The sequence below is a fragment of the Magallana gigas genome, chromosome 2 (assembly GCF_963853765.1).
Source record: "Magallana gigas chromosome 2, xbMagGiga1.1, whole genome shotgun sequence".
Classification (NCBI taxonomy): Eukaryota; Metazoa; Mollusca; class Bivalvia; order Ostreida; family Ostreidae; genus Magallana; species Magallana gigas.
The window spans coordinates 368,127-380,612 of NC_088854.1; the positions used below are offsets into that span (position 1 = coordinate 368,127).

A 12,486-nucleotide genomic window follows, 5' to 3' on the forward strand; every position below is an offset into this window, starting at 1 on the left:
TAAGGCAAAAAACCCGACATAAATGATAAATCACAATTCATTCATATTTATAATTGTGGAAAATCCCGTAACAAAGGCGACGAATACATGTATGTTGAAGATCCTGAGGTCTCGGCTTTTTTGAAGCATATTCATATTCAGTCTATACCAGCGAAAATACCGGTGACCGTTAGCAACCCATTCACAGTCTGCCATATGCTTACTGACGGTAAGGGTATGAGGGCTGCTTACCAATCAAAATTCAATTTATTGAAGAAGACACACAGAGTAGATGTGCTTGTAAGTATGTTGTACATTACCTGATTTCTATGAAACCTATAACCCAGTTACTGCATGTTTATTATACAGTGTTGATGATAGTCAGTGTGATATAATATATACATATACAGTTGTATGCATGTATTTAATAAGGTGTTTTTCAGAGGAAATGTAAATATCAATCTTTGATGAAAAGTGAATTTTTGTTTATTCTTCAATTCCTCTTTGCAAAGTAGGTTGAGCTGCGAAAAACAGACAGCCAGTCAAACCATGTGACCTATACCTTTCAACCAATTTTTCGGACATCGTGAAGTCTGAATTAAATTGAAAAATAAAATTTTTTTTACTTGGTTCACTATTAGAAGAGTCATATTGTTGTCATTCAGAAGAAATTATTGAAGTCCTACTTAACGATTCTGAAACGAGCTGTACTTTTGAAACACTTTTTTGAGGAGAAAAATGATAATGCACTCCGAGCATGGTGCTTATTCTGTCATAAACATTCTTTCAGCACCAAATTCAGGAAGTATTAAAACTGAATAATTGTTGCTCGGTGCACAGACTATTGAACTATTGGTTTGGCATTATAGAACTAAAAGAAGCTGTTTTGTGAGCCTGCAGTCATCAAATTAATCGCGGGGGGCATTCATTCGCCTCACTCCCTGTCTGTGGGAGGCCATTGCAAACCTTCAGCAGGGAAACTGGTAAGAACATCGTCGTTCTTCAGAAAGTAAGACGAGCGTAGACCTTTTGCCTTGTGTGCATTGTTTTGACAGATTTCTGATTTCTACGAACAAATTAGCTTGCCTGGATGATTTGGGAAAAGACAATCTAACTAAACATCATGACATCAAGTAGAGAAATGAAGTCATGCCATTTTCTTTAAAAGAGTTAACATTTCCAAAGAACTTGGCGATTTTGTCAGAAAATTCAATAGAGAAGTAGATTTATTACACAGGAAGAGGGCAAACCATCATGGCTGCCAAAATAGTTTTCAAACTTGATTCTCAAAAGGCTATCACGCCTTATGGCTCGCCATGGAATATTACAGTATAAAGCAAATACGATTTAAAACACGATGTTCACAGTAAAATTAAAGAAATCAAATCAAATGCTAAATGTAAAAATTGGTCAAATTATCAAATTTTGAATTTAACCTTAAAACAAGAAGGGTTGCGACTACGCAACTGTAAATACAAGTAGCCCTTTAGAGTATTTGGATGTGAAGAAATTTTATATGTTTTGAATGTGTATTTCGAATTTGTTTTAAATGAAATAGAAAAAATAAAATTGTTTCATGTTACGATTTTAACTACATTTATCACCGTCCACTCGCAAATCTAAAGCCTATGCATGAATTTAAAGATATTGCTGTAATTGATTTGTCCTAGCTATATTCTTGGTCCTTCATACGTCCTATAAAATTATTTTATTATCAATACATTGATTGACAGCATGATCGTTTGAAGAACTTGTACACTTCTTTTACACCATAAAACGTGGATCTGCTCAATTCACTTAACATTGGTTGGACTTCATTTGTCAAGCTGGCGTACGTTTGGTTACCCGGCCTTTTGCTTCATTTAACCGAAGAAGGTTCGCCGGCGTGCGCCGATCTCGCAGGTCTGGAAAGACCGGCGTGGAATTCGCCGCTTTTAAAGTACGGCGAAATCTCATGGTTTGGTGATGTAATGAGATAAAAAATGTAGATATTTGTTAATATAAATCATCATACTCATTGAATGAGTGCATTGGTTAAACAAATTTTTGGAATTTTGCACAGAAACCACTGAAACAATATGTATTGCTCGATTTTCTTATGAAAATGCGTTGCTACATATCTAACAGTTCTTTATATTTTATTTCTATCTAAGTAGGGATTCTAGCAAAGCCGATAAAAAAAGATGTCTTTTGGAATTGTTATATCTGTTACCATGGTTACACCAATAGCTTAGACAATAGCATGTTTCTCCATTTTTGTTTTACGCCGGTTTACTTCATTTGCCAATTCGCCGTTTAACGCCGGTGATATGACCGGTACATTTCGACATACGCCGATATGGGACTCAAATCAAATTCATTCCTGTTCAAAGTCCGGGTTTTTTGTGACTTGTTTTTGCTGATTATTGATTAATTTGCTCTAAAAAGAAAAATAAGCCCCAGTTGGCATAATTAAGTTTGGTACAATGTATATAATATTTAAAGAAAAATGACAGTTCTCAGCCGATTTACCGGTAAAAGAACACAACAAATCGAGTCTATTATTCTTATAGTATAGATTTAAACTACCGAGGATCAGTCTTTAACGAACTGGTCATATTGAATATTTTTTGTGTTTTCTTTTATATATCATTTATTTTTTTAAATATTTATATATCCCCCTCCTCTTACTAAATATAGGATTGGATAAATAAATCATCAGGACTGTCAGCTAAGCAGCCCGCGAGCAGACCGTCCAAAGTGATAGAAATCGTATCATCCGGTCCCAGTCCCGCCGGAGACAGGAATCCTTGTAACAAAATGAGGGTTATAAAAATAGGAAAGCTAAGTGTCTTCACTTCATTAAACATCGACCAACAGACTAAAATTGTCATCAATACAATTTGGATAATTTACGATAATTAACAAACAGTTCTACACGAAATCTTTTCAGTTTTTTTTTCGCACACAAAGAGAAGTGATTTTGTCGAAAGGTTATATTCTTTTACCCGTGACATTTGGTTTTTATCCCCACGATTCAATAAATTACCCGCTGTGTATCAGTTCTCCTGTCACGATTGAAGTCCTGTGTAATCTGCCGGAAGTGTTACCGCAGAAGAAAGGCCCCCTGACCTACAACAAAACCTGACGCATTCATCAGACGACCCACAAATCGATGTTAAACCAAAAATAATCACTCGCAGGGAAGTTCTTTATCAACGTTTATTGGCCATGAAAACATGACATTAAAAATAATAAACACATACAGAATACTGAACACATCTGAGATTGTCTTCTCGCTTTTGTGAACTTTTAATATTTAAGTCCACGACTGGGTGAACGTTGTCAGGAGTTCTATGACGTCATCATCTTCTGCGTCCTTTGCGTCGTCCAATAGCGTCTGTCCCTCTGCGTTCGGGATATTCTTGTCTGACCCCGCCCTAAGTAGAAGTTTCATGCTGTCCGTGTTGCTGTTACTATAAGCGTGCCACAACGCAGACTTTCCCATGACGTCACAATGATTTACATTACATCCGTGCTACAAAGAAGAAAGCATATCAAATTCTTCGAAGTATTTCTGTTATGTAATTTTGTTGACAACTGTGTTAAAAGTGGATTACGTAGATAAAAAAAACCCATTGAGAAATGTATTTATTTATGGCGCTGTATACGACATCAGTCTATATGTATGTCGTCTTATTTGTGTTTTGTTTTCAAGTCCATTACCATTTTTATGGTATAGTATTCCTATGAAGTACACATGGTTAATTGATTTATAAAGAAGAGATATACAATAAATTAAATCATTGCCAATCATAATAAAAGTAAACTCAAACGCAGAAACAGATATTGATTCTGATAGAGTTCTTTGTATTCAATGTCTAACAGAACTTAAGGACTCAATGTGCGCTATCACTGCCACTCTAGATAATAATTTCATATCAGTTGATCTTTTAATTGAGAAGACATGATTAAAGTCGCAGCATGGAACATTTTTTCTGCTTAACAAGGATGTGATTTATAATCTGAACTAATTTATCAACCGAGTTAGAACGCCTTTCTAGTGATGTAATTGTTTGAAAGCTTCCCTTTACACGTAATAGAAAGAAACGCTGATGGGATCTGGATTATATTCAAGGTTATCTCGGTACCGAGTATATCATTCCCTCACCAGCGAAGCTTGTGCAGCACGACCTCTGGTGAGAGAATGCCAGAATATGGCCCAGTATAACATTTGATTACATTGTAATAGTAGCACAGAATATTGGTGTCAGGGATGGTGCACTGATGCAGTACAGAGGTATTTAATCAACCTTCACCAAGATTAATTTTAATCCTCGCACGCCACGATACCGAGCTCCTCCCTGTAAGGTAGAACTCACACAGCTGTGGTTTAGAAAGGGGATGCAATTATACCAACCTTCAAAAGTACTTTTATGACATCATCATTGTCGTTACTCGCAGCTGTAATGAGAGGCGTATGCTGATTGGCTGGTAGAATGAAGTCTGGATCTGCGCCTGCGTCGAGGAGTAGTCGACAGATGTCGCTGTATCCAGATTTGGCGGCGGTAAATAAAGGACTCTCTCCTTTACTCCCAACGGTATTCACGTTACATTTACCTACTTAATGAGAAATTCACAAATGCACAAATCAAAAATTAAACTGAAAAAATAAAAAATGAACAAAATTATTTGATTGTACATATTGCAATACAGCTTCATATAGACTGACTGTAATATATCACCAAACGAAGTATTCAGTAAAGTAAAGCATTCAAATAGATAACATAAAGTACTAAAGTTGTCAGTCGTACATTTTTCTCCGCTGTTTCTAGGCGGTTATTTTCTATTATCACTGTACTATCCCCTGCTTTACCTTTAATCAGCACAGACAGGACGTCTTTGCTGGCGTTTTTAACGGCTTCACAGACAGGGGGTTCCCCGTTAGATAGAACAGCATTTACATCCTCCCCTTTGTTGACAATTTTAGTGAGTACCTTTGCATAGATCAAAACAACCTTTATTAACCCGAACAGAGGATTTAAATTAAATGATTGATTTAAGAATTCTTTTTTTACTTTGCCATCAGATAACACTCTTTTAAAGTGTTTGGTCCACAAAAACATTTTTTTTTATTTGAACACAATGTCCTTTTAAAGTCTTTCTTTCTTAACCCCCCCCCCCCCCGTTTAATTTTGCTTTGGAGCTTTTATGAAAATCAGTGATCGGGTTACCTTATATAGATATTCACCAATTCACTGACAGAGTTTATTTTAAAGTAGAAAAATGATGATTTACTGAGGTAAGCATAATCAGGGAATGTGCAATGTAGGTAAGATTAATTTTTACTTTTATCAGATTTTTGCGTAGACATTCCTCAAATGGTGAAACACTGTTCTTGTCATGGAGATGAACATCACACCCTCTGTCTATCAGAACTACTGCCCCCTCCTCATACCCTGAAAAACAGTGACAACACAACTATACAGCCACGCTCCAAGAGACAGTGACAACACAACTATACAGCCACGCTCCAAGAGACAGTGACAACACAACTATACAGCCACGCTCCAAGAGAAGTAACCGCGAAAACATTTTGTTTATGTAGACTATACAATATTTTTGCAATTAAAACCTCACATAAACCAAAAAAGGACAAATCATATTCATGTCTTACCTGGTTTTTTTTTAATTAGGATAGTTATCCATAAATTTGATATTTTGTAAAAGTTATATATGTTTAACGTTTAACTTATAGTTTAACTTAAAGTCCCTGATTGATCGACATGCACTATAAAACAATTACTATATAAATATTATGCACTTTATACATATACAGCTGTACTGTACTTGTCTCAAGGGTATAAATCACTTAAATAGTAGTTAAATGATCATTCCAAATTTTTCTAAAACTGTAAGTTCTTGAGAAGTATTTCATAGGAATGCGATGTAGAGGAAATTCGAACCTTTAAGTAAGTTTAAGGAATGGCCATGTTTCTACCTCTTTGGAGAGAAAGCTGTAGCGGCGTCCACCCATATACCATGCAGTTTACGTCCGCCCCGCTGTCCAGGAGCCTCTCTATGGACTCCTTGTCTTTATTTCTTACGGCCGAGTGTAACTGTTGCCCATTGTTAGCCATTCCAATGGAAAGAAAGCGTCTCTGTAACTAAGTCACGTGGTTTTATTTTGCTTTTTTAATATGAGTAAGAGTTATACCCCTTTCTGTTTTCAATTTTCCCATTAAACGTACGTTACAAGATTATAGCAATAATCTAATCTACAAAATAGGCAAAATATGAACGCCAGTCAGTCCTTATAAATCGATATTAACTACAAAAACAAACATTAACCCATATTATTAACCCATATGTTGGCAGAATTTGTAGATTGCATGGAGAATGACAAGTAAATTAATAAAAATAAAAATGATAGTCATATTGAAATTTGTGTGTGTGAGGGTATATATATATATATATATATATATATATATATATATATCCCCGAGTACCCAAACTCCGTCACCATTGGCTTCAACCTCCTGCGTTTTTCTGTAAATTATTTTTTGTGGTTTTTATCATTTGCAATCACTAAATATAAACTGAAACAATATAATTTATAAAATTATTAACAAAAATATTTTTATTTTTATTCAAATAAGCCCTCTGAATACGACGTTTATCACACGTGCTATTATAACTTATGAACCTAACTCCGTCACCCACATGCTCTATGATATGGCAGGGAATGAAGCCACATTAACAATTTAGTTAAAACTCAATTTGTATCTAGGCCAAGTTATAATAAGTAAAAATGGTGCATACAATTTAAATTGTATTTAATTTCATCGAAATGAAATGATCGCCAGAATAAAAAATGGGTCCATGTAACAACAATCACAATGGCCTTTTCAGATTTTATTGATGCCGTTTGATTTATGTCCTTATATATTTCAAATATTTTATATCATTAATTAATATATTACTTATTAAATTATTTATTTATTACATTTTTAGAAATGTAGCATATTCTAAATAGCGATATACCGGATATGTCTATACCCTGTATTAGGCAAAAGTTACGGCATGAGCGATTTGACGTTATCATCAAGAGTAGTGCATAAAGGCTATTGCGGTCTGAAAAAATGTATTAATTACCTTAATCAAAAATGTATTACATGTGATCTGTTTCATCTTGACCTCTCTAAAAATGGCTGACCACCGTAAATGATCCTATGGGCCCGCATGTAAGAAATATATATCGATATTTTAGTGCACCCGTGAAAAAGTTTTAGCTGATTTCACACAATTACTGGTGCATAAAATGAACAAGGTTTAATTATGTTATTTTTTGACATATTCTTAAATTTAGCCATTGCAAATTGTTGACATTTGATTAAAGATTTTTGACATGTAAAAAATGACGTCATAATCGTACTTGATTTCAAACGGCGAGGAGTTTCCCGAAAGTGACGGAGTTAGGGTAGTGACGGAGTTAAGGGGCTATGCGATATATATATATATATATATATATATATATATATATATATATATATATATATATATATATATATATATATATATTTTTTCATTGTCAACATTAAACGTCGTGTTTTACTGACACGTGAGGTTCGAATTGTAAATACTTTATTTTTTTTTTTTTACAATTTTTTTATATTTAAGTTAAAATCAAAATAAAGAGATAGAACCTACTTGGTTTTGAACCCCGGCCACTGAAGCCGTTGACCGCTGTCTTATCCAGAAGGCCATGGAGACTTATGTAGTGTTTTGTTTTTTATTAATACATCATAAAATCACTATCAATTAGAGAATAAATGTTTGTTAATATTATAGAAAAATGGTTTGAATGAAAGATAAATGAACTTGAATTACACAATTCATCGAATAGTTCTTGACAATTCAATTTATTTCACTCAAACTGTCAATGTTACGACAATATATATATATATATATATATATATAGAGAGAGAGAGAGAGAGAGAGAGAGAGAGAGAGAGAGAGAGTCAGAGGTACTTGTACAGTACAAATTAGAGAAAAAATATTAGAAAAAAGTACATATGTTTAAGGTAAGCAGACATATTCCAAAATTTCATGCATAAATAAACAGATTTTTTTGGTGTTTTTTAAATTTTAAAGTAGACAATAATTCACAAAATTTTTAAGGTGTTTGGTCTTTCACAAAATCTAGATTCCAAGTATTGTTGTCTTATACATGAAAGAGAACGCGTCAAAAAAATTGACAACTCGCAGAATGAACAGCTCATAGGAAGGACAAGTCATGGATACGATAATACATCAACACTCGTCGACAGTGAAAAATAAAACACAATAATTAATCATTATCGAGCTTTTTACCTTTATTCACATTCAAATTTATATAAATACCTACTATTGTGGACAAGCCATCAATGTAACTATTCATTTATAGTGTACAGTTGGTGAAACATTTTTTGTTGAGAAAATAAGTAATATTTGATCATCGTCACAAAAATGTAATATATCATCTTTATTAAACTGGTATATTATACTTATTGAAAACTAAGGGATATCCTGTATTATATATCTTCTGTATCACAAAGTAAGAAGCTTTTAATCGCACGATCTTTAAAAAAATGTATCCAAGAGGTTAAAAAAATGTATCCAAGATGTGTTCAAAGCCTATCATATTGTTTTTTGTATGTTTTTAAAAACCAACAACACATCAAATAGCTGACAGTGCCTTATCTTATTGAATGGGTGGAGCTGGTACATCTTGAAGTCAAGCTATAGTAGACAACTTAGTATGTGTTATCCATTCCTCTCAAAACAAATGATTTTAATTTAAATTGACAAAGAATGCAAACTACTTCATCATGGTTTCTCATAATTCTGTCCATTTTTAATCTGGGGATATTGAATCAGCTAGTCGGTGGTATCGCTAAATGATTTATTGGACACAAAATGTTATTATGTTAAACAAGATGTTACACAGGAATTACCTGGCAGAATAGGGAAGATATTTCAAAAATAATCTGTAAGGTCTACCTGTAATTTTGGAGCGACAATACGAACCTAACCCCCTGACAGCCGGTGTACCGACCGGATCAAAGAGCTCGCTGTAGTCGCCGACCTTACCCCTCACACCGTGTGGTGCGTCCCTATAAAAATCTGTCCCCAAACATGCTTTTTATTGTAACCTAATCATGTGTACAGTTGGAAGTTAATGACCACTCAATAAAAAAATCTGTAATATCAAATTCACAAACAACAACTGACAGGTTAAATATAAAACTGAGGACGTTTAATGAGACAGAATCACTGTTTGGTTGGGCTATCAGAAGGATGGCTTCACTGATCGCCAGCGCACTGGTCCTGTTTCTGAGCTCAGTATGCGCCTTTCCTTATTCCTTCAACCCTTGGGCCGAGCCTCAACGTTTTAGTCTGAATCACCTCCAACCCATGACGACAAGAATCCATAATCCAAGTAAGAGTTTGATTTATATAAACCACGCCTTTCAAGGCGATATCGGTGTCCTTTTACTCTTTCATGTCAAATTTCATTCAAAGTTATCAATTGTCGCATTTTTAGTAAATAAGAAATAAGTATAACATATTTTTGAGGTAAAAGTGTTCAAATTGCTTACACCCTTTGATAATCAATACATCAGAAAATCTTATTCCCGTTTTTTCGCTCTGCAGTGATTTCTGGGTTCGCCGGAGGAAACGTTCTGTGTGCATACTGTCAGAGAGTCCGGGGACCATGTGGGTGTCAGGGGTTGTGCGTGGGTGGTTGCGGGGGAGGTTTCGGGGGATTTGGCTCCTCCCTTGGTCCGGCATTTGGATCTTCGTTTAGTCCTGCGTTTAGCTCCTCCTTTGGCTCCGTTAGGCCCGGGGGTCGCAGATACCCTTTCCTGTCGTACGGAGCTTTTCCTCAGTCAAGATTTTCACAATTTGGAGGCGGGAGAAGTGGCGGAGTCTCTTTAGGTTCCCGATTTTTGTCGAGGAATTTTCAAGGTGGTGGTGGAAACATGAACATGTTTGGAAATAGTGCTGACTATGATCATGATGATTGAGAGAAGGAAAGACAAAGATATAAAGAGAATATATATTCCTGAGTAAATGTATTAAACTATTTCAACTCTTGGTGAAAATTAATAATCACTTCATGACGTTTTTCTTCATACAAAAATCAAACCTTAAAAATATGATGAAGCCGATACCCACACTGAAAAACAACAAAGAAAACACTGAATTGTGGGATATGAAGCTATTTGAAGGTTTTAGTGTGACCAATTCATATCAATATGTATAGTGAAATTGTTCAAACCATATTCGAATTTTTGAAAGAATAGTTACATATAGTTAATTATGGCATTTAGTTTTTATTTCATTTCATTTATCCATCTTACTTCTTGTATTTGCCGTATTAGCCACCCCGTTTGATTAATTTTTACTTTATTTAAATTGTCCCCAAAGTATGACTTTTTTATCCCTGGCGCCTCAGTCTTGGTTTGTGGTTAGTATATTGTGTTCGATCTCGAATTTACCAATCGGTTTTAATTATCTTACTTTTTGCGATTTTCAAGAGCAATAGTAGGGTAAACTTTAAATATTTGTTATTAAAACTTAATTCTTCTTTAAGATACATTTGGAATTTCACTGTTTGACGTTTGAATCATATATCAATAATTTTACACAATAGTTTGAGCCTTTTCTAATCCACTTCAGCCATGCTCGTCATCTCAGCATTATCTTTCAATGAGTAAAATTATTTATATATGATTCAAACGTCATTAGAAATTCTACATACTAATAACTATGCAGCCATTTGACATGTTCGTTTTCATTAGAATAACATATAACACTTTTGACATTTTGATGAACGTTGCCCCCGTCACTGACCTTTTGTGCCATTGCTGTATCACCATTCTACAGAGAATGTTGTTATTTCTACGGAGAAACTCAGATACTGCTTAATTTGATACAAAAAAAGCTCACGTCAGGTTTCGTATCATGTACGATTTATGGAAGATAAATGCATAAAATATCACTATCATTTTATTTATTGTCAAAAGTCAAAACTGAACTAATTATAATCCTATGTATCGTCTGGCAATACAATTCAACATTAGTTAATATAACATTAATTTCTATTAAAAAACCAAAGTCATAAAAAGAACATTTTGATCTATATAACACGTTGTCTTAATTTTATGTTAAGGTGGAATAACACATCATCATAAACTAGCTAACCTCTGATCGAAACGATATTTCGTTTTATTAAAATGATTTTATCGACGGCAACATGTTCCTTAAAGAGTTTATTAAAGAAATAATTATAAGTTTTATAAAAACCCTGATGTTTTTTAACCTCTGTGTTTATCTATGACCGTGTATCGAATATATAGTGCTGAACATTTTGTCAGTGCAACGTTTTTTTCTTTTATTCTATCATCGGATAATTAAACCGCTGCAGGAATGGCATTGCGTACCATCTTAAAATGCAGTTTCATAAAATTACATTTATATCAAATGATTAACCGTTGCCTAGAGGGTATAAATTAGTTTTATTTAAGTGTGTCTGGCCTGTGATATGTCTATATAGGTTATACGAGATGTAATATTTCCTTTAAGATAATTAAAAATGAATGTAATGTTTTCTAAAGGTCCCACAATAATAACGATTCCGATTTTAAAATCACATTCAAGTTTTGTTTAAATCCAATTAGAATTTAATTTTCTAAAGGTAAATAACTGAGATAAATCAACAATAAAAGTTGTTATAAACTATGTAGGCAGTTATCTATCCTATAACATAATTGAATTTTCGGGCCATGCGCGCTAGATGGGAACAGAAATGTCATTTGGAATAATTATTTTGCACAGAGTTATATATTTTTGCCTTTGCTGGTCAGAGTATATCGATAATATTGTTAAAAATGCATACCAAAGACTTGGCTTGTTGAGGAAGCTCAAATTTAGCATAGGAAGAAATACTTTATCAAAAATGTACATGACTTTTATTCGACCTTTAACTGAATACTGCTCTGTTGTCTGGGATGGTTGTTCGTTACAAGATGTCGAAAAATTAGAAAAAAGTTCAACTCTATGCAGCAAGAATCATCACTGGCTTACCCATATAATCTTCAAGAGAGTCCCTTTATTTAGAAACAGGCTGAATGCCTCTTTCCGAGAGCACAATGTATAAAATTCATAATAATTTGGTACCGGATTATTTAAAAGAAATTTTCCCTTCTATCAGGACTTTAGAATCGAATTACAATACACGCAATCGACAATGACTATACTATTCCAAAATGTAGACTAGAAATATTCAAGAAATCGTTTGTTCCTGACACGATCAATAAATGGAATAGTTTAAGTTTACTAATCAGAAACAATTCCTCCTTTACAGGTTTCAAAAGCAGTATTCAATTAAACCAAATTAAGCCTCCGTCCTATTTTTGCTTCAGCAAGAGACGACTTAACATCATACACAAAAAATTTAGACATAACTGTATCTTAATCTTC

The 12,486-nt window shown here is 34.0% G+C and overlaps 1 protein-coding gene across 3 annotated transcripts; it reads right to left on the minus strand.

Annotated features, from left to right (window-relative positions):
- Nucleotides 1–2,930: 2,930 nt before the first annotated feature.
- Nucleotides 2,931–7,740, minus strand: LOC105326066 (2-5A-dependent ribonuclease). 3 transcript variants are annotated; one of them, XR_899810.4, is made up of 7 exons: nt 7,669–7,740; nt 5,960–6,125; nt 5,308–5,417; nt 4,835–4,955; nt 4,379–4,581; nt 3,225–3,496; nt 2,931–3,090 (listed from the first exon to the last, which is right to left on the minus strand). XR_899810.4 is itself a non-coding variant. In XM_011425909.4 (6 exons), exons 1-6 carry the CDS (start codon nt 7,723–7,725, stop codon nt 3,278–3,280), a joined length of 873 nt encoding a protein of 290 aa, XP_011424211.3. In that variant the 5' UTR covers nt 7,726–7,740; the 3' UTR covers nt 3,163–3,277. The 3 variants fall into 3 exon arrangements, 2 of the variants coding, with proteins under 2 accessions (XP_011424211.3, XP_011424210.3); XM_011425909.4 differs by lacking the exon at nt 2,931–3,090 and having other exon boundaries at nt 3,163–3,496; nt 4,379–4,578; XM_011425908.4 differs by lacking the exon at nt 2,931–3,090 and having other exon boundaries at nt 3,163–3,496.
- Between the last annotated feature and the right edge of the window lie 4,746 nt (nt 7,741–12,486).